Source organism: Perca fluviatilis, chromosome 17, assembly GCF_010015445.1.
Source record: "Perca fluviatilis chromosome 17, GENO_Pfluv_1.0, whole genome shotgun sequence".
Lineage (NCBI taxonomy): Eukaryota > Metazoa > Chordata > Actinopteri > Perciformes > Percidae > Perca > Perca fluviatilis.
The window spans coordinates 30,381,001-30,403,905 of record NC_053128.1 but is presented as its reverse complement, the minus strand read 5'-3'; the positions used below and the strand labels follow the sequence as shown (position 1 = coordinate 30,403,905).

Sequence of the window (22,905 nt, the reverse complement as noted above, 5' to 3'; positions counted from 1 at the left end):
TGATGACCACTTCAAACTCACCGATGTGTTACTCAAACCTCTTTTCCTGGATTGTATTTCAGTGTCTCACTGGGACATTAAACAATGGACTGAACGCAATGTATTCCACTGGATTGTTTAATTTTTCTGCAAACTGGCTCTGTTTGAGGCATGACATGCGGTGTCCTGTGCAGGTTAACCGAGGGATAAAGGGTGTAGTGAGAGACGTGGAGGGAAATCCGCTGCCTAATGCCACCATATCTGTGGAGGGGATACGGCATGATGTCAAAACGGGTATGTTTGGTACAAAAAACACTTTGCATGACATTTACATTTACAACGCATTCTCATCAACGGGTTTGTATATCGTACGAACACTTCTGCACAACAATATCGTAATATCCTATGTCACATGACGATCGGTCACATGACACGGTTCAGCGGTCTTTACAGTTAAATTAAGCAGAGAAAAGGTAACTGTGAGCCGAGTACACAGGACCGTGAGGTTACGGATGTTTTTTTAAGGTCGTTGCAGTTAAGTTTAGCCTACAAAAGGTGACTGTCCTATGATGACTACAGTTTAGACACCAAAATGACTAGTTAAGATTTTTAAAAAAAAGTTTGTTGTTTGGGTTAAAACACAGGTCCCCTTGAGTAGCTTTCCCAGGACACAAACACCTGTTTGAAAGTCTTGTGTTTTCCCCTTAACTTCTTCAGGACATGAACACCTGTTTCCTGGGTGAAAGTCTTGTGTTTTCTCCTTAACTTCTTCCAGACATGAACACCGGTTTCCTGGGTGAAAGTCTTGTGTTTTCTCCTTAACTTCTTCAGGACATGAACACCTGTTTCCTGGGTGAAAGTCTTGTGTTTTCTCCTTAACTTCTTCAGGACATGAACACCGGTTTCCTGGGTGGAAGTCTTGTGTTTTCCCCTTAACTTCTTCCAGGACATGAACACCTGTTTTCTGGGTGAAAGTCTTGTGTTTTCTCCTTAACTTCTTCAGGACATGAACACCTGTTTCCTGGGTGAAAGTCTTGTGTTTTCTCCTTAACTTCTTCAGGACATGAACACCGGTTTCCTGGGTGGAAGTCTTGTGTTTTCCCCTTAACTTCTTCCAGGACATGAACACCTGTTTTCTGGGTGAAAGTCTTGTGTTTTCTCCTTAACTTCTTCCAGGACATGAACACCTGTTTCCTGAGTGAAAGTCTTGTGTTTTCCCCTTAACTTCTTCAGGACATGAACACCTGTTTCCTGGGTGAAAGTCTTGTGTTTTCTCCTTAACTTCTTCCAGGACATGAACACCTGTTTCCTGGGTGAAAGTCTTGTGTTTTCTCCTCAACTTCTTCAGGGACATGAACACCTGTTTCCTGGGTGAAAGTCTTGTGTTTTCTCCTTAACTTCTTCCAGGACATGAACACCTGTTTCCTGGGTGAAAGTCTTGCATTTTCCCCTTAACTTCACTCCCCGGATTGAAAGCCCTGTGTTTTAATGACCAGTTAAGATTAGACAAAAGATTGTGGTTTGGATTAAGCACACAAAGTCATGAGTTTTACCCTCTTAACTTCTTCTGGAACACAAACTTCGCTCCCCCTTACACAGATCTTGGCACTCTCATAAAGTGGATGCCATTCTGTTCCATACGGTATTAGATATGTGGAATACATACGATTACAGTGCATTGCTTTTCATAGCTATATGTACGAATGGTTCATGTGCATAACATTTGAACACTTGATTTTTGCACGTTGAAAGAATTTCAGCTCCTAACCATTAACCTACACTCATTCTAGCTCCAAGTGGCGACTACTGGCGGCTGCTGAATCCCGGCGAGTACAGGGTGACGGCCAAAGTTGACGGCTACACCCCTCAGACCAGACTTTGCATGGTGGGCTACGACTCCGGGGCCACTTCCTGCAGCTTCACCTTAGCCAAATCCAACTGGGACCGCATCAAACAGATCATGGCGATCAACGGCAAGAGGCCCATTCGACTGGTCACCAAAGTCAACGCGCCGAAAACGACCGCGGCCAGCAGCCCTGCGACCGCCACCGTCGACAGTCACGCTAGCGCTCAGAACGCAGAGCGACTCAGGCGGCTCCGGATCATGCGTTTACGCCGGCTGCGTCAGCAGAGATTACGAGCCGGTCTTAGCACAACTCCTGCTACAACAACCACAACGACAACCACAACCACAACGACAGCAGCCCCGACAACAATACCTGAAACAGAGAGGACAACTTCCTGGTACGACTCCTGGTTTCCGGTGGACAGTTGGATCACCGAGAACCCGTTCGATAGCGTCATCTTTAACTCGGTGCCCACACAGGACTATCCTTTCGAATACACTATCGACTGATTACAACATTCAGCGACCCCACATCTATGTATACCTTACTAACCACTTCAGTTTGCTGCAACATCACAGCTTTAATAAAAAATACAAGAACACATAGGTCGTTAATTATTTAGTTCTCATAAAGTTTTCACTTGTTGGGTAAACATTGAGTGTGGAGATGAATGTGACTTTAAGGGACTGTCCATAAGATAAATGTGTAGGGATGTCCCAATCAGATCGGGAAGTATCGGAGCCAGGGCTTTAAATTAACTATTTTTGATCACCAGCCAACACGGCTAGCAGATTTTGAAAGCTACCAGCCAATCAGATTTTCCACAAGCCACGTTTGCTTTTTCCTAACTACTTAACTTCTTCTTCAGCGTAGCTCGTAATCGATACCACGCACGCTATGCACGTAGCCAAAGGTTGCACAACACGTCACGACAAAGTGTTTTAGGATTAGTAAAGCATTTACTTAATTATTAAAGCAGTGTTGCCAAATGAAGATTAGGTTTCCAAGCCAAAGACGCACAAAACCGCCCAAATTTCTTGGCGCAAAACAGACCAATTTGGAAACATTTCTGCAGCCTGCCGATTCAAACAAACCCTGCTTCCACCAAGGCATTTTGAGGGCCGGTTTCGGAGCCGGTGCTTTCGTGTTTGGACAGCCGAAGAACCGTCTCTCGGCCAGGAAAACTAGCGCTACGAGGGTTTGCCTTGGTGGAAACAGGGTAACAGACGCTTCGCTTCATTCATCAACGGCCAAATTGGCTAGTAACTTTAAAATGTTACCTGCCAAAGTACATTTTTACCCGCATTTGGCAGGTTGCCAGATGTCAATTTAAAGCCCCAATCGGAGCCGATGTAGGCACTTTTTAATTGATCGGGCATTTGCAGTCACCCCGGTCCCCTTACTCCGATATTTACGTCAGTCAATTTTACACCATTCTAAGTAAAAGTTGATTTTATATGCAAGTTTTACAAAAATGCTAGGTGCACTGTTAAATGTATTAAGCTGAAGACATCTTTTAGTTACTTTGTTTACTTAGTTATAAAAAAACGTGTGCAGCTCTATTATCTGGGCAAATACAAGTATCGGAATCGGGACTCTGTATCAGCAGATATTGGGATTCAATCCAATTGCACTGGGATCCGGGGCCAAAATAGCTGATCGGGACATCCCAAATGGGTTTTTGGAAAATTCTTCACAGAGAGGTGATCTGAAATAGAAAGTTTCTGCTGAGCAGAGACTATACAGAACTGAATTGGGTCAATAAAACAAAGTGCATCACGTCACTAAACAAACAGGATACCATTAGGTACGTCTGCGTTAGAAATGTATGTATATCTTTATGTTGTTTTTTTTTTTTAAATGGCTTTACAGTGTGATTGCCGGACTCAGTTAATCTGATTTCATGTACTGCGGAATGCATTTGAATAAAATGATTTTCTAAATTACTTTAGTCTGTGTATTATTCCCCAACAATCAAAAGTGGGCTGTTTTTGTTTTAAGTTTTTTGTCACGTTTTCATTTTTTTTTTTTTAGCTTTTTCTGAAATTGTTGACGATTTTTTATTGCAGAGTTTGAATCGTCTTTTTCCCCAAGTTATTTTTTTGACAATTTGGGACGTTTTTGTCGCCTATTTTTCAGGGTTTTTTTTCAAAGTTTTTGGTGCTTTTCCATATTGTCGCCTTCTGAGTTTGTCGTTTTTGAGGCTTTTTCAGATGTTTTTGTCACTATTTTAAATACAGAATCTCAAGGCCCCCAATGTTGAACCCAAAGTTCCGCCCTTGCTCTAAAGAGTTTCATTACAGCCAACGCTTCCTTGTGCATGAAATGTCTTGCATACTGAATCAATAGAAACTGTGGGCAAATACAAGCTTTTCCTCATGTCTTTTCTTTCCTGCTCCGACCATCAGAGAACATATCAGGTATCATATCATCTATCAGCCAACAGAGCAGACATGTTCCTCAGCGCTCAGCTGCAGGAAGTGGAATCGGATCCAAAAAAAGTCCCAAAAATAACTGCTTTCCCCAGCTCACAGGCTTGTCTCATTAATCTCACCTTTTCAATTTTTAATATAACATTGTATTTTATAAACTACATGTTTTGTGTGCAAAAACCTTAATATGTAAAGTATGTACTTAGTTACATTCCACCACTACCTTCCTTTCCTGCCAAAGTTGAAAAAGGGCTATTCTGTACTTTTTATTTGCCGGTCGGTCGGTCACTTTAGTTCACCCATTGGCGATTTTAGACCCTCTTTGGGGAGGGGGACACGCCCGGTGGAAGACAGGGGTAAGGCACATAACAGCATCCAATACTTTAGTTTATGACCAAGTACCTGCAGTACTGATTCCCATCAGCCTCAGCTGTTTACTGCTAATTAGTTCATGTAAGAATGCTAAAGATTATATCTGCTAAACATCAGCATGTTAGCACTGTAAATATGAGCCACTAGAAAACTACAATACAAATACTTAACGTTTGAGAAGAAATCATTTTATTTTAATAAACATGTTTTAGGTTTTTAGAACAGATGCATTAGAAATAAGAGAAAGCAGACACTGTATTCTTCTACATATGTTTCATCTGCAGCCCATAGAGCTTCAATGGGCCCGTTTCCATTCATTTTATATATATATATGTGTGTGTGTGTGTGTCTCGTCCATCGGGGCCAACGCTGGAGACAGAATTGTCCTTTTGGTGAAAAGTCTCTGTGCACAGTTCTGAGATCCAGGTGTGCTGCAGCTATGAGTGGCCTGCTTTGCCCTTCCTGTTCCTCACTCCGCTGTATCGGAAACTCTTCAGTGGGTTCTTCCCCTGGATGTTCTGCAGGGGTGAAAAATCAATCACTGAAGCAACCCTCTTCCATATCATTGTTATTCAAACCATTTTTTTTTCTTCAATTTAATATGCAGTTTGACACACACAGACACACACACACACACAAAAAATCCAAGCAGTTGTCCCAAATCCCGAATCCTGCCCCAATAAAATTAGAGCAAAGTCTCAAGAGCAGACTCTGGAGTAGTTATAGTCTGATTGAACATTAAAAAGTGTTCATGGTGGGTTTTAATTGAGTCGTCCTGCAGCCAGCTCCCGTCATCACTTGAGTTCATAATTTTAATGATTTTTTTTATTTGTATTTTCGGGTTTACAAGACAGACAGTTGAGTTTCTGAATAAAAATAGCCTAATAAATCATTTCGGTGCAGAGTTTCGAAATTCACGTTAAGTGCAGGCAGCCACGAGAAGGAGTGATTGGATTGGATGTTGCTGATGTTAAAGCGCAGACATGACAGACAGTTGGTCTGAGTTTTAAAATTCATGTTACACCCCTCCCCCCCCCCCAGTATCGTCGCAAATTTTACTCATTCTCATCTGGTCACACACACACACTCTTCTCAATCATTCGTTTAATCGTTTGGGCTTTAAGAAGTCAGAAAACACTTCCCAGAGACCGCAGTCTGACAATGTCTGAGGGTATAAAACCCAGAAACATTCACTTTATTATATCTACGATTTAGGTGGAAAAAAATGGTGCGGCAAAAACCAATTTGAACAGATTCAAACCCAGAAAATGACATAACTTGACATAATGTGCTGTTTCACATTTCCCCACACCGTGGAACCCATGTGATAATCTGACTGGTTACATACCTGTTCTCCCCAACGTGCTGCCGTACTGCTCCAGGTTTGTACGCGCTGCGGTCAGTTTGGGTTGCTATCTTTAGCTCAATTTTACCGCGTTGTCTTGCCGTTTTCATATTTGGTAATCCTCTCAGAAAGACGCCTGAGGCCTCCTGCACGCTGCCTGCGTGGCGTGAGCGGGGCTTATGTTCTGCTATCCACTTTGATTGCCAAAGGCTTTAAGCGTGCATACGTTTGTTTTTCCACCCAGAGGAGCGCTTGGCATTGCGAGAAAACTGTCTCTGCGCCAACACCATTTTAAAAATCATCTATTAACCACTGACCTTAAACTGCAGAATAATGATAGATCACAGCTGAAACCGAGGAGGTTTTACACAACACACAATCATATTAATATCTAAGTTTTTCAGAACCAGTGAACCCACACTTTAATCTTCTGCCAGCAGGTGGCACTTTGGTCTGTAGTAGCTTGTTTGAACGCCTTGTGAAAGGAAAGTTTACGTTCCTTTAATATCTCCAAGACCTGCAGACTCGTTAAGCGGCTCCGTAGCTGCTCATCGGAGCGCCGGCGTCACAAAATAACCGCAGTTGCCTTTATGAGTTGGGATTTTATGATTCGGTCAGTTTTCACAGATTGTCCAAAACGTTTTCCACAGTCTCACCTTGAACTTGCTCTTGACGACTCCGTCCGGTTTGGGTTGCTCCTTCCTCTTCTTCCTCCTGCGGTGGGACAGCGGGTTCAGCGCGCCCCTCAGCGTCTCAGGGACTGCAGGAAGTCAGCGGAAAATAATGAGCAACCAATGATGGACGGATCAAGTACAGTTACTCAAACACTGCAATCAATAAGTATAATCCAGTAACATACAGTAATTATACATTATTCTAAATGAGGCATTCTGCATAATGAGTAGGGACGTGCACAGACATTTTGGGGGGCAGGGGCTAGGGCTGGACAATTAAATCGCAATTATATTGAAATCGCAATATGGACTAGTGCTATATCCACTAGCGTTATATTTGTTAAAGGCAAAATATGTGTCGAACTATTCTGAATGAAGTATTGTGGTGCCCCATGTAGGCTGAGTTCTTTGCCGTGGCCTGGGTTCGAATCCGACCCTTGGCTGCGCGCGTCTCTCTCTCTCTCTCTCTCTCTCTCTCTCTCTCTCTCTCTCTCTCTCTCTCTCTCTCTCTCTCTCTCTCTCTCTCTCTCTCTCTCTCTCTCTCTCTCTCTCTCTCTCTCTCTCATAAAGCCCCAAAAGTCCACCAAATACTAATCTTTACAAAGTCCATTTTGATGCTAATGGTCTTACCGAGGTACTCGGGAACGTTCCTCAGGTGGGGTTTGATGACAGCGGGATGCAGGTCTTTGTCGTGTCTGAGCAGCTGCAGGTCTCTGGGGTTGTCCTCGAAATACGTCTGAGTGACAGCAGAAAGCCGCCAACAAATCACAAAATGTCCACACACCCACCCACCCACACACCCACACCCCCAGCCCTCTCCGTTTCTCCCTCCGTGGAGGAGAGCGACCGACACGCACCTTGAGTTTCTCCGAGTTGAGCAGCTCCTGTTTGATCTCCTTCAGCCTGGCCTCCCTCACCGCCTGCTTCGTCACCGAGCGCATGGCGTCCTGCGTACAAGACAAAGGGTTTAGCGATGCCGGGGGGGGGAAGTGTGCCAACTAACTTTCCTCGTATTAGAAACACTAGCAAAAGGTAAACGAAGACAGCGTTCGTCCTGCTTGGAGGCATTTTCACATGTCACAGATATGACGAGGATACTTTATTTGTGTTCAATAGCGCTCGTATAATCCATAATGTATAACCGCCTTTTTAACCAAATCTTACTTTCACCTAACTTCTTATTTCTTGCACTTATAAGGACAATTCCGGCACAAAATGAACCTAGGGGTTAATAACATATGTGTACCGAGTCGACCGTTCTCTGGGATATGTTTTCATGCTAATCAAATGCGTTTGTAGCTTGAAACAAGCTAGCACAAACCGGTGAGAAGCTGCTAACGCTAGCTTTCAGGGCACAGGGTAAATCTCTATTTCTACACCACTAACAAGGCTCAAAATAGCACCACACTTCCACGGTAGCATAACGAGGGTCCCTACATGTAAACAGAAGCATTGAGAACTTTGTAAGCGTACAGACAGTTTATCAAAAATATAGGGTTATAAAAGACAGTAGCGTTCATGTTTACATGCGGGCGCCATCTTGGAAAACAGTCACAACCAGACGAACGCCGAACGCCGTGCAACCAGTAACGTAGCTCAAACAAAGCATTCTTGAAAACAGATCCCATAGAACGGTCGACTCGGTACACGTTATTAACCCCTAGGTTTATATTGCGCCGGAATTGTCTTTTAAGCTATGTTGCTTTAAACACGTATTGTCTAGTTTCTTCTTACTCTTATTTTGACTTATATTTGACTGTGAGATACTGCATCTGAACTATTCCGCCGAGGGGATCAATCAACTACTCTGGGTCTGATACTCACCCTGCATCGGTACCTGAAGCCTTCAATCTCTTCCATCTTAAACTCGTAAGGTTTCAGGACAGAATCAGCATTCTCTAGAAACAAAATACACACGTTTCATATGAATACATAAACATCTTAATGTTCTACTACAGTCACAGCAACAGATAGGATTGGACGCAGATGTGAGAGATGGTCGATACCCCTCATGTGCGTCCAAATCGGTCGGACGATTGCTGGCGTTCCTTTCATTAAAGGCTCTTATATACTAGATGCAGCCCAGCTGGCGCGTACAAATGTGACGTCATGGGATCGCCGTGATTTATATTAGCTGCAGTCTTCTCCTGAACGGAGGTGGCGCTAATGAGCAAAGGCTACCGACGTCGCTCTTTCTACGGACTAGAAGAAGAAGAAAAAGGTAAACAACGGCAGAACTGGCAGCAGCGTTGCCGTCAACGCTTCGATCTGATTGGATGAGCTACCTGGTCGGGTCAAGCCTTTCATTCACCATAAAAGAGCTCATCTTAACCCGGTGAGTTTACCAGATAGACCTGCAGTCACTCTGAGAGTCCTGGCATCACGCTGTCGGCGAACTCGTTCAGGCTTCCTGTTTCCGCTTTGTCGCGCGCCGCTGGCAAAGAAAAAAAAAAAGAGCCGTGCGCGACCTCGCCAGGCTCCATTATTCGGACGCGCCGGCCGGATATTACATCATTTTGATGTCACGATGTCGCACGCCACCTTGGATGCGTCTAGTGTAAAAACCCCTTAAGGCGCCTGTCCACCAAAGCATTTTCCCCCCAGTTGAAAGTGCCAGTGCTCTTCTGAAAACACCTGGCTGGGAGCGCTGGAGCAGTTCAGATAGGGCAGAGTGGTTTTTTTATTTTATTTTTTTCAGATGAGACACCTTTGTTGAGTCTGGTTGCTATTAGAGCACGACCGATAAAGGATTTTTAAGGCCGATATCGATACAAATATTTGGTGAAAATCTGATATTCCAATAAATTTATTTTTTTAATAATCCAGAAACGCTAACAAAACATAGATGTCCCCAACATTAGTTATTTGTAGTTATTTATGAGTCCTCACTAGAATATGATAATGCAGTTTAAATATAAACTTGTTTGTTTTATTGTCACAACAGAACATCAAAATATATTAAAGTTCTGATAAATAAAATGTATAAAAATACAAACTTAACATATGAAACTTAAAGGGTTAAACACGAGGTACGTTGTAGAGCGCCCTCTGGTGGACAAACTACGCAACGCCAACACTCAGGCTGTTTCGTCCTTTTTTATTTTATCTTTTAAATCAAATCATAAATGAGTCAGATAAATGAATATTTAAAAATAAAAAAAATTTAAATATATATTAATTTATCAGCCATTATAAATGCCGATAGTTTGGATCTCTCTCTCTCTCTGGCCCCACAGCATTCATTCCTCAAATGACTGGCGATTTACTGAATTGACAACTAATCGATGAATCTATGCGGCTCTAAATAGGTTATACATAATAAAAAGTAGCTAATTTGTGTATATAAACTATGACGAAGTGTAATGCCAGTTTGTCTATAAACTAAATGATGAGGTTTGTGGAGGATTTAGTTCTTCAGAGTAAAAATGGTTTAAAATCAGTCCTCGTTACCTCCGGCGAGGGCCTCCTCCACCTCAGACAGCAGCTCCAGCTCAGTGTGAGAGATGAAAGACAGAGCTGTGCCGGGGTTGTCTGCTCTCGCCGTTCTACAGAAAAACAAAAAGGAACACGTTCATTCATTCAGCCAACCTTTATTTAAACTCGAGAGATCGTTAGGATTTGATTCCCAGACATAGGTCGTTTTCTTACTGCGTCCCAAAACAAGCAAACCGAGCGCTGATGAACAAAGGATCCTGAAGTGGGACTGAACTGAAACACGACTCACCTTCCCACTCGGTGAATGTACGATTCTACGGCTGTGGGGAAATCAAAGTTGATGACGTTGGCGACATTTTGGAAGTCCACGCCTCTGGAGACTCCATACTCCTTGTCCTTCGTCCTTTAAAAAACAGCAGTTAGACATTTTATTCTTTCCTTCTCAAAACTGACCATCGCATACTCGGCAATCTTGTTAAAAGGTCCCATGGCATGAACATTTCACTTTATGAGGTTTTTTAACATTAATATGCGTTCCCCCAGCCTGCCTATGGTCCCCCAGTGGCTAGAAAAGGTGATAGGTGTAAACCGAGCCCTGGGTATCCTGCTCTGCCTTTGAGAAAATGAAAGCTCAGATGGACCGATCTGGAATCTTCTCCTTATGAGGTCATAAGGAGCAAGGTTACCTCCCCTTTCTCTGCTTCGCCCGCCCAGAGAATTTGGCCCCCCCATGAGAGACTTCAGATACAGTATTAGGGGACCACTAAGGTCTATATAAAGGAGACTTCAGATCCAGTATTAGGGGACCACTAAGGTCTATATAAAAGAGACTTCAGATACAGTATTAGGGGACCACTAAGGTCTATATAAAAGAGACTTCAGATACAGTATTAGGGGACCACTAAGGTCTATATAAAAGAGACTTCAGATACAGTATTAGGGGACCACTAAGGTCTATATAAAAGAGACTTCAGATACAGTATTAGGGGACCACTAAGGTCTATATAAAGGAGACTTCAGATACAGTATTAGGGGACCACTAAGGTCCATATAAAAGCACCCAAAGAGCACCATGTCATGGGACCTTTAAAACCTCAGTAAATGGGCGCCTGGTAGAGTGTGCGGCCATATACAGAGGCTCAGTCCGCGATGCAGAGGCCACGGGTTCGATTCCGACCCACGGCCCTTTGCTGCATGTCATTCCCCCTTCTCTCTCCCCTTTAATGTCTAAGCTGTCCTGTCACAAATGAAGGCCTAAAATGCCCCAAAAGAAATCTAAAAAATAAAATAAACCTCAGTACAACAACCTATTATTTGCATGATCTCTCTTCGCTTTGGAACCGGCATCAAAGTCACAGTATTGGTATCGGCATCAAATATTTTTACCGATACCCAGCTGTAGTTCTAAACACACAGACATTTCAACGTTTCTGAGAAGGAAACTAAACTTGCAGGGGTGATTGTTATATTGAACAGAATCTCATTCAACTCACCTTCCTCCTCGCTCTGTGCCCTTCTTCTTCTTCTTCCCTTTGCCCGCAGTCGCCTGGGGAGCGGCAGTGGGGTCGGCCAGACTCTGTTCATCCGTGGCGATGATGTAGTCGTAAAAGCCCTGGTTGAACTGGGTGATGATGTGACACCTGCAGTAGTGTGGCGGGAAAACATCAATATAAAACAGGAGAAAAGGGGATTAACATGTCGTACTGTATAGATAACTAGATCGGCAGTTTAATTTAGTTGAACGGCAAATTTCAGCCGACATTCTTGTTGCTGAGTTGTACGTATTGAACTTTGCTGAATGTGACTTGGACTAAGATAGATAGATAGATAAATAGATAGATAGATAGATACTTCATTGATCCACAAGGGGAAATTCAAGGTCCCAGTGGCTTAAAGACCTCACACACAACATACACATACATCATAAACAGGATGATAAAATAACCGATCCACATGAATAATATAGACAATAAAAGAAAAGATACTAAATAAAAAAATCCACATGAATGTATTAAGGGCTGTATAAGCATGAGAGGCTTGCAGTGACAGGGCAGGGACTGACCCTGTGTCTGCATGGTAGGGTGCTCTATGAGAGGGGGTGTCCTGGTGGTATAGTGCAAATAAGTCCAATAGTGCAAGGATAAAGTCTAGAGACCAAGATTAAATATGGACAATATCAGAGAATGATGTAGATCTAGTAATAGAAAAACTATATAGCAGTTGAAGGATAAAGTTACAAAAAAAGACAGCATTAAATATGGGCATTATAGGGGAATAAAGCAGACAGTGGCGATGGCTGCGATTCATCATATATAGCAATTGTATCTCGATTTGGAGAAAAACGTCAGCTAAATGACATGTAATGTAATGTAAGAAAGACACAAATCAAGAGTAGGTCTGGGCAATATATCAATATTAAATCGGTATTGATATATGAGGCTATGTATCATCTTACATTTTGGATATCATAGATAACTGGGCCAGCAGTTTGATTTAGTTGAACGGTAGTCTATATCCTGGACGTTCCACTTCCGGGATTGCTCCGTCGCGGCACGAAAATGCGCCGGATTTCACTCATTTAGGCCGGATATCCGTTGCCCTGGGCTATTCTTTGTGTCGGCGTTCTAACCTCCGGTGGATTTATGAGGGCTATGGTTAACTGCTCCTCAAGTGCAACTTATTGTCAAAATAAAATAAAAACCTTTTCTGACTCTGAGAAAACACTGGACAACGAAAACAATCGTTGGTTGCAGCCCTACATTCAACATCATCCCATCCGGAGACAGGGGATGAACAGCTGACATCTGAGAAGTAACTCCGGTCTGCCTCTCCGCTCTCACCTGGACTGGATGGGCAGCTCCGAGTTGAGCACGCAGGCGGGGATGCCAAACTGCTCCAGGAACAGTTTGAGTCGGTAGCATCGCTCCACCGCTCCCACGAACACCAGCGTCTTCCCCTGAACCAGCCGCAGCTTCAGCAGCGTGTAGATCAGCAGGAACTTGTCCTCCTCCTCGCATTTGATGCTGTACTGCTGCAGCTGGCTGCTGTCTGGGAGCTGAGAGCCCTGCAGCTTCAGGATCACCTGAGGAGGACGCAGACCCAGGTATGAAGACAGAACCGGAGCCGACTACACTCTGTGCAACATCTCTGATGTGTTACTGCTGCTTCTACTAGGAACTTAAAGACATACTAGAGAACTTTTCCCACTTCGGTCCCCCTACAGGTTGGAAGCGGTATTGTCCATTACATTACATTATGCAAGTTTGCCAGATTGGGTAGCCGATCTGTAGTTCGAATGAACTGGACAATGTAATGTAACGGACAATTCCACTTCCAACCTGTAGGGGGACCGAAGCGGTCAAAGTTCTCTAGTGTTGCTTTAAAGAAACAGACACTGTGCAGCGGTTTTTTTTCTAAAGCAGAGACTTTGTAACACACAGACAACATTTGTTAGACTTACGGGCCGACAACATTGCCTGCGTAGGGCCGGTTACACACTGCCAGCGTGGCGTTAGCGTGGCATTTCTGATTTTGTCTTTACACACCAGAAAGGTGTCTGACGAGGCACTGCTGCTGCTGCTAGCCTTGTCTGGACACATGGATGTTTCCCATTGATAAAAGTAAATGTTAAAACATAAAGATATACTGATTTGATTACAGCAAAGACAACGTCGGCAGTGTTGACAGCAAAATAGGCTCCAGAATATTTAGTTTTTTTTTTTTTTAATTACATTCATATCTGCATTTATGTCAAAACCTCGAGACTTTCAAAACATGTCATTTATTAATGTGTTTTAGTGTCTAAACAACATATTAACATCTTTTCCTATTCAATGTTGCCTGGAAACGCTTCCAACACGCTAGCATGCCGCATGAAAAATAGGCGTCGGTCCTATTTCTAGGAGGCACGCGTTTACGAGCCGCGCGTGTCACGCAGGCAGTGTGTAAGCTCTGACCTGTTAACATGGGTGCCCAAATATAAACAGCCACGCAGCTGACACGCTCACGCCACGCAGGCAGCGTGTAGCCGGCCGAACGTATGCGGGGTGGATGTTCCAACTCTACGCTTCCACTATAATAAATGAAACAGGCGACACCGGGCACTAGAGCAGCGCCTAAGTGGTGCGTATGTGCCGCAGAGATCTGCTCTCCAAGTGTAAAAATAGGACGTCTGCTAATTATATTTTTTAAGAAGCTGCCCTTCTACGCAGAAATGGATCAAGTGTCAATATTTCTTTTAAATTAAACTACAGATATACAGGAAACGATTTAATGACAGTGAGCGTATCGGCAATTTCATTTTGAGAGTTACTGTTTTTATTTCTTCTTTCCCCCTCATCTGCGTCCTCTGATAACAGCTGACAGTGGATTGGAGTTTCACAGCGCCGTGCCGGCTCCTAAAAAATAAATAAACAAACTCCCAAAGCAAACGCTCGCCGTCTCGCCTGTGACTCACACAATCCTACGCTGTGTGTGCGCAGCCCGCGTAGCCTGATAAAAAGATACATTCTGCTCCGCGAACGGTCCGCATACATCACGCGTTCAATGTGGCCAAAGCGTCTGGGCTGCACAATATATGGATTTATCGTCATAGCGATAACAACTTGCGCAATAAAGGCATCGCAAAAGGCTGCGACACATCGCGAAAGATACTCAGAATTTTTTTGTGTTAGCTGAAAGAAAATATCAGCAGAAAACTGCACTTTAAAATCTAACTTTCAGTTTTTTTTTTTAAGTGTTAGCTTTAATATTCAAATCAATGTTCAATAAAATAAAGTTGGAAATGGTTTGCTTTTATTTGTTTGTATGCAGTTTGTTGTATTTAAGTAGAATACTGAAAGCAGCAGAACTGAGCACACTTTAACATCTGTTGATTTAAAAGCTAAGTAATATCGTTATCGTGATATTCAACCACGTTTTCGCAGATATTCCTCATATCGTGCAGCCCTGCTAAGAATGTGAATGTGAAAATGACATTACAGGGTTATGTAGCAGCAGCTCCTTTAAGGCCTGAACATCCTCCGTGAGAGTAGCCGACATCAGGAACGACTGGTAGATCTTCGGCAAATGACTGTGAAAACACAACAAAATCCAGAGAACAGGTTCATTTAGTAATGCATCTGCATTCACCCTGTCATTGATTTCCTAACACTTCATCCTTAATCCAGTTTATCACAAACATCAGTCTGAGAAGGTATATTATTCTCATATCAACACTTAGGCCTTAACTTTGTCATTTTAAGAAGTCACAAGCCAAAGAAAATCGGAAAGAACTCAAACTCGCCACTGAACTGTGTGCAGCTGCCTCCGGTAAGTGAATTAAAAACCTGTCTGTGTCTTCTCACCACAACAAGTTCTTCAGGTCTGCCTCGAAGCCAAAAGAGAAGAGCAGGTCGGCCTCGTCGACCACCAGCGTCTCCAGCGACAAGTGCAGCGCCAGGTTCTGGGCGTTGAGGTGGGCCAGCACGCGGGACGGCGTGCCCACCACCACGTCGGGCTTCTCCATTAAGATAGGCCTGTTCAAACACAGCAGACAGCATCAACCCATGACCAATCAATACATATATAGTTTTTAGTCTCGCTTCGCCAGACCCTCCTCCACAGCGCCGCGGAGGAGGGTAGTGTTAATTTTGTCACCTATTTTTAATTTAGTCTTAGTCTTGTGCCAAACATTTTTGTTAGTCAAGTTTTAGTCGACTAAAAGTCTCGCCATTTTAGTCAAGTTTTAGTCAAAACATTTTAGTCTTTTTTTTAAATACATTATTTCTGATAACCATTTCAGTCAAATAGTTATAAAAATAAATAAATTATATAAAGTTATATAAATATTGAGCCTCTTCCTTATTTCACCAGTAAACGACAAAAACAACCACTGCATTGGAAAAGGATATTTTACAATAAAATAAATGCAGCACGAAACTGGCGAGGCGTATTTCAAGTGAACGCAACATATGTGTTGTTTTTCAGACAACGGCAGCTACAGACTGTCGTACGTCTCGTGTTGGAATCCTACACAGTGAAATAGAGACAAACCTTTACACCGTTTAGCTGTCAGCATTTTATATATGTCAATGATTGTAACCGTGTTTACTCCAACTGCTAGCTAACGGTATGCTAACGTTACTTGCTGCCAAGTGTAGTGTTAACTAGCGCCCCATGCAGCGATGTTTCGGTTGACTCTAACGTCCGTTTCGGAGCATCAGAGAGAAGCGCAGGCATTTAAGTGGAACCAAAATCTGCGTTGCTATTCGGTCCGGTAGATAACAGTTGTTAGGGCACCTGTCGGTGCCGTAGCACCGGGTCTCGGTAACAGCTGAATATTCTATCTCATGATGAAAAAGTAGACGATTGTAGACGAAAATGAAGAGAGATTTTATCTTAGTTTTTATTTTATGCAAAACATTTTAGTCTCGTCTTTTTTCGTCAACAATAATGCATGTTAATTTAGTCTTAGTCAGCGTTTTTGGACATTGGCGCAGTCTCGTCATCGTCTCGTCTTAGTCATGGAAAAAAAGGTTGTTGACGAACATATTTAGTCTCGTCTCGTCTGACGAAATTAACACTAGGGTCTGGCTAGTCCACACAGCATTCTGGGATGGGAGAAAAACAGGCTCTGGTTTATTGCCGTTTCTTTAAATTTCAATTAAATTGTATTTATAGTATAAAATCATAACAAGGGTTATCTCAGGACACTTTACAGATGGAGTAGGTCTAGACCACACTATCATTTACAAAGACCCAACAATTCCAGTAATTCCCCCAAGAGCAAGCATGTAGTGCGACAGTGGCGAGGAAAAACTCCCTTTTTAGGGAGAAACCTGGTATTGTAAACCAATCACAATCTTCCTGGGCGGTGCCAAGCGCCAAACGGAGCCACGGCACGGTGTGGTTTTATCTTTGTTGTCTAACTCAGTACTTTTATTTTTGAGACGAGGTATTGTCGCCTGCAGTTTTGATCAACTGCTGTGGTGATGTGAAAACATTGTATATACACACACACACAAATGCGTATTGTGCGTATTTTTGTTTATTTGTGTGTAATGTACGTGTGGACTGACCTCTGTGCCGACAGGTCAGCTTTCCCCGCGATGTCGGCGACTCGGACGTCCCTGGAGCAGTACGCCGTTAACTGCCTGATCATGGTCTGGACCTGCTGACCCAGCTCTTTGGTTGGAACCAGGATCAGAGCTCTGACGTCCTGCTCTCGGACGCTCTGAAGATCACAACCAGAATGCTTTAGTGACCCCTCGGGGAAAATTGTTGAGTTGCAGTAGCTCACAGTCCAATCGCACTGCCAGACCTTCCTCCACAGCGCTGCGGAGGAGGGTCTGGCTAGTCCACACAGCATTCCGGGATGGGAGAAAAAACGTGCTCTGGTTTATCGGCATTTCTTTAAACCAATCACAATCATCTTGGGCGGAGCCAAGCGCCGGACGGAGCCACGGTGCCTCTGCTGAATAGTCTCTGGAAGGAACTTGTTTTGGTGGAACAGGTGTACCTTCAAAAGTAGTTTTAGTCGTGCAACAGAAAACTCAGATTGGACAGATAGTCTAGCTAGCTGTCTGGATTTACCCTGCAGAGATCTGAGGAGCAGTTAACCATAGTCCTCACAAATCCACCGGAGGTTAGAACGCCAACACAGAGACAGAGGAAGGGGACGGACATCTGGCCGAAATGAGGGCCATCCGGTGGAATTTCCGGCGTCACCGGAGCAATCCCAATAAATGAAACGTCGCCGATATAGACTAATAAGTGTATAAGACTGGGTCAAAAAGATTATGTTGCTAAAATCATGGATTGTACAGATGCTATTGGACCGCAGTGAACAAGTGGCTGAAACATATTAGACTACAATAATGTCAGATATTGCACATGTAATTAATAAACTATTGCACATAAGAATATTCACATTATGGAGAGATGTAATAGGGAAATACGTGTTGTGATAATAACACTAACAAACACAGAGTTAGCGGTCAGGAGGAAACAGCCGGGTGATATGTATTTATGTATTATAGCTGCAAAGATTAATCGATTAGTTGTCAACTATTAAATTAAGTGGGCAATATATCGATATCGATATATGAGACTTAAATTTTGGATATCGTAATATCATGATATGACATAGGTGTTGTCTTTTCCTGGTTTTAAAGGCTGCATTACAGTAAAGTGATGTCATTTGCTGAACTTACCAGACTGTTGTAGCTGTTCTATTATTTGCCTTTATATACTTTAGTCATTGTATTCACATTATTGGTGATTAATTATCAAGACTCTCATTGTGTAAATATTTTGTGAAAGCACCGATATCAATATTGGCATCAATGTATTTGGTAAAAAATATTGGGATATTTGATTTTTTTCCATATCGCCCAGCTCTATTGCCCAGTGACTAAAATCGTTTTTAGTCAAATTCTCAGATTCCAGCTTGTTAAATGTGAATATGTTCTAGTCTCTCCTCTGGGACACTGATCCACATTTCATAGAACAAGCAAGCTATCAATTAATCCCGAAAATAATCATTCATGTACCACACAGAGAAAATCTCTGAATTAATCTCCTCCTGAGGTTGATTTTCTCACCTGTTTGGAGGCCAGGATGCGCTGGATGACAGGAATGGCGTAAGCAGCAGTCTTTCCTGATCCGGTGCGGGCTCGGGCCAGAAGGTCTTTCCCCTCCAGGGCCAAAGGGATGGCCTTCTCCTGGATCAGAGTGGGCTGGGACCAGCCCAGATCTGCAACCGCCTACATCATGACAACAAGGATTCATTTTAGATGTCTGAATACTTTTTTATTATACAGCAATTTCCATACGTAGGTCTTATTTCGACAGCTTTGAGATATGAATATATGTATGTAGCTAATGTAACTAGGGCTCGGCGATATGGAAAAAAAAAAATCAGATATCACGGTATTCTTGACCAAATACCTCGATATCGATAATGCGACGATATTCTAGGGTTGACAATTGGTGCTCTAACAAAATATCTTCACACTTAGATTTTAGATAAATAATCATCAATAATGTGGATATAATGACTAAGTGGTTAAAGGCAAATAATAGAACAGCTAGAACAATCTATGGAATCACTTTACTGTAATGCAGTATGTAAAACCAGGAAAAGACTGGCACACTTATGCCTTGTGTGCATAATATCCAGAATTTAAGATGATATCTAGTCTCAAACACGTTAATCAATGTAATATTGATATATTGCCTGATTCTTTTTTAAATATACAATAAAGAAATGAAGACACAAAACATTTTGGGCACCAGGGAAGAACCCCTGCTTTCAGTTATCAACATTTGGGACCATTTCTAAATACAGCATTATCCTAATATAAACACACAAGACACACTTTACATCTGTCTTAATTAATATATCTTTAAAAGTTGAATAATAGCCATATTGTATGGAAGTTGAAAAATAAAAAAATAAATATTTATACACTACCGGGCAAAAGTTTGGGGGTCACTTAGAAATGTCCATTTCACTCCATTCCAGACAGAATACCAGCTGAGATCAGTTGCATTGTTTTTTTAACCAGGGCAGCAGTTTTCAGATTACATGTGCTTACATAATTGCAAAAGGGTTCTCCAATGTTTTCTCAGTTAGCCTTTTAAAATGATATCAGATTAGTAAACAGAATGGGCATTTGGACCGTTGGATGAATGGTTGCTGATAATGGGCAATGTAGACACTGTTTCCTATATGTAGATTTTGTAGTGGCGGCCCACCATGGCAAAATTTCTGCCACCACGGTATCATGAATAGTGCTGTACAAAAAAATATAGTCGCAGTTGCCTTTTAAATTATCCTGCCGACATAATGCACCCCCCACATTGCAATTTAACAACACTTAGAACTATTCAGAGGTTATTGGGCCCGTCCAGTTTAACTCCACATACTGTTGTGTTGATGGAGTTTATCGTCAAAACGTTTGCTTTCTTCAGAGTCGACTATTAAACAGCTCCACCAAAATCGTCACCGCGGTGGGTCCGTTCTAAGTGTAGGTTTTTTGGACAGACCTTAATAAAAAAATAAATCCTACAAAAGGAAACACCGTGTAGATATTGCATTAAAGATCAGCCATCCACTCAGACCGGCTGGTATTCTGTCTGTAATGGAGTGGAATGGAAATTTCTAAGTGACCCCAAACTTTTGACCGGTAGTGTAAATGTCTCTTGATATAAACTAACATTGTCAGAGATTGGGAAGGGTTATCATCGCGGTTCTAATTGCAATATACAAAAGGGTTGTTGGACGTTTCAAAAGCAGTTTGAATGGTGTAAATCAGTTCAGCCATTGTGGGGATATCAATGTCTAGAGTCAAGAAAATGGTCTTGCTGGCAAATTTGAGAGTGTAGGTTTCAAGTAGTTTAAAACTCCAAGTGATTTTAACATATTGCACCGGGAGCGTGCCTATGTTCCCACAGCCCTTTGTTCCCACATTTCTAAATGTTTTCTAATTTAGGCCCTATGTTCGCCTAACCCCTAACCCACACTAACCCTAACCCTTGAAGGGAAATGTAGGAACACAAGACCTAATTTTGAAAATGTCCTAGAAATTTGGGAACATAGGGCTGTGGGAAACATAGGGCTGTAGGAAACATTAGGGGTGGGGGGAAAAAAATCAATACAGCATAGTATCGCAATATTTTCCGTGGCAATACTGTATCGATACACAGACGCAAAGTATCGATCTTTTATTATAGGCTATACTTGTATCCATTTTGTAGCAATACAATTGAAGTGAGATGAACAAACAGAGACATGTATCTTTTTAGATAAAACAGATGTTGACAAAGTTTCCTTTGGGGACATCATTTTAAATTGGGAAAAATTTGAAGTTGGAAAAAAGGTAATACATTGCAATATATCGCAGAATATTGCAATATGTTTAAAATCGCAATAATATCGTATCGTGACATAAGAATCGTGGTGATATCGTATCGTGAGGCCTCTGGTGATTCCCACCTAGGGCTGAGCAATATGGAGAAAATCAAATATCACGATACGTTTGACCAAATACCTCGATATCGATAACGCAGCGATATCGTAGTGTTGACTATCGGTGCTTTCATCAAATATTTACACAATGAGATTTTTGATAAATAATCATCAGTTATGTGGATATAATGACTTAAGTGGGTAAAGGTGAATAATAGAACAGTTACAACAGTCTGGTAAGTTCAGAAAAGTACATCACTTTACTGTAATGCAGCCTTTAAAACCAGGAAAAGACAACACTTATGCCATATTACGATATCCAAAATCTAAGACGAGAACGAGTCTCATATCACGATATCGATATAATATCGATATATTGCCCAGCTATATTCCCACCCCTAGGAAACATACATTTAAAATGAGACCTAGGCTAGTTCCCTTGGAGATAATACAATGGAGGAAGCATTTTTTTAGTGACGTATATCTGATAAACGTCTTCAAACATGTCCATAGATGTATAAAATACTGACACCATGTACCGTTTTATCTCGCGCTGAGAGGATATAACGGTACATGGATGTAAACAAATAACAAGGCAATTTCATGTTAAGTAACGTTAGGCTACATCCGTCACACGAGACGAGTTTGTTGAGGCTCTCCTCCTGTGTTTACGTCGAGTTTCCGTCACTTCTCTTCGGCTCCTACTCTCCCGCTGAAGGGCTGACCTTTCCCTTACAGTTTATTTCACACGTACGGATAATGTCAGACGCTTTGTTACCTTTAAAAGACGGTCGTCCAAGCCCATTTCATGGAACTGAAGTCTTTCAGCAGCCATCTCTGCCCCTCACTTCTCTCACACGTGCGTCGCAAGATTTTTACGTCATGGTGCCTTCAAGTCCCTCCTCTAAAGCTCCGTGTTCCCAAGATCCCTTTAATTTTCGTCTTTTTCTTTTTCTTTTTTTTTTTTTGGCAAACAAACTTTAATCTAAGCCGCTAACACTAACAAGTAAAAGAAAGATAAAGTGATAAATGCAAACACTTAAAGAACATAAAAAATACCAAAAAAAATAATTTAAATCAAAATAACCAAGAATACAAATCTATCATATTCTTTCAATCAGATTTGTTCTCCTCAGATAATAAAAAGAAACAAAACATTACATACAAAAAATTCCTGAAATTCTTGGCAAAATATCACATGGATCAATAGGCCCAAGTTTAATTTGATCGCTCTGAGATCGCTTTATCCCTGCAGTGTCATTACCTTTTATTTCGAAACGTTTACAATGCTAAATCAGGGGCGTCGGACTGGGGGGGCCCTCATGTGAGGGCCCAAAAAGATGAATTGATTAGTAAGCATGACGCAGCATTTTTGCCAGACAGTCAAATTGCAACTACAGACAGTAATATGTCTGTCGTTTGCCACCGCTGTGCCACTGTTGTAACACCTACAACTTCCATACAATATGGCTATTATTCATCTTTTAAAGATATATTAATTAAAACAATTATCACTTTTCCGCTTTTCTTACAACTTCATCTTCTTCTTACACATTTTAACCAGCAATCCAGTTTAGCTTTAGACAGTTTAAATTTCATTATTCCACATCTTTTTTACATTAATGGGGTTATTCAACTCGTCAATTAAATTCATACTTATTAAAAACCATTCCCACTTTTCCAACTATTCTCACTACTTCAACTTCTTCTTAAAGATTTAAGCTATTAATCCAGTTTATCTTTAGCAATTTAGCTAGTTAGCATTCACACGCATTTTCGTGGTATGGTGCACACTGACATTGCGAAATATGGAAATGTAGTTTTTATATGTTGAAACTGGTGTGTGAAACTTAAATGTAACAAGATTTTT

At 42.0% G+C, this 22,905-nt stretch overlaps 2 protein-coding genes across 3 annotated transcripts in view; one reads left to right on the top strand and one right to left on the bottom strand.

The window, feature by feature from the left end:
• Positions 1-3,772, top strand: part of aebp1a (AE binding protein 1a) — a 31,131-nt gene extending 27,359 nt beyond the window's left edge. For both annotated transcript variants that reach the window (XM_039779690.1, XM_039779691.1), the window contains 2 exons: positions 174-273; positions 1,770-3,772. In XM_039779690.1, coding sequence (XP_039635624.1) covers positions 174-273; positions 1,770-2,335 — 666 coding nt within the window. In that variant the 3' untranslated portion in view covers positions 2,336-3,772. The remainder of the gene's footprint in view (positions 1-173; positions 274-1,769) is intronic.
• Positions 3,773-4,796: 1,024 nt separating this feature from the next.
• Positions 4,797-21,925, bottom strand: ddx56 (DEAD (Asp-Glu-Ala-Asp) box helicase 56). The gene is made up of 14 exons (XM_039779707.1): positions 21,814-21,925; positions 18,667-18,828; positions 17,143-17,297; positions 15,430-15,600; positions 15,065-15,155; positions 12,925-13,166; positions 11,578-11,724; positions 10,374-10,487; positions 10,100-10,194; positions 8,474-8,547; positions 7,507-7,596; positions 7,280-7,385; positions 6,632-6,735; positions 4,797-5,148 (listed from the first exon to the last, which is right to left on the bottom strand). The coding sequence occupies exons 1-14, from the start codon at positions 21,868-21,870 to the stop codon at positions 5,068-5,070; spliced, it is 1,689 nt and encodes a 562-aa protein (XP_039635641.1). The 5' UTR covers positions 21,871-21,925; the 3' UTR covers positions 4,797-5,067.
• Between the last annotated feature and the right edge of the window lie 980 nt (positions 21,926-22,905).

Bases quoted from the DNA above. Each gene is read 5' to 3' on its own strand.
- ddx56 (XM_039779707.1), bottom strand. From the start codon at position 21,870: ATGGCTGCTGAAAGACTTCAGTTCCATGAAATGGGCTTGGACGACCGT. The intron at 15,156-15,429 runs GTGAGAAGACAC...GTGTTTTCACAG, and splicing joins GACCTGAAGAACTTGTTGTG to TCATTTGCCGAAGATCTACC. The intron at 10,195-10,373 runs GTGAGTCGTGTT...GTTTTTCTGTAG, and splicing joins TACATTCACCGAGTGGGAAG to AACGGCGAGAGCAGACAACC.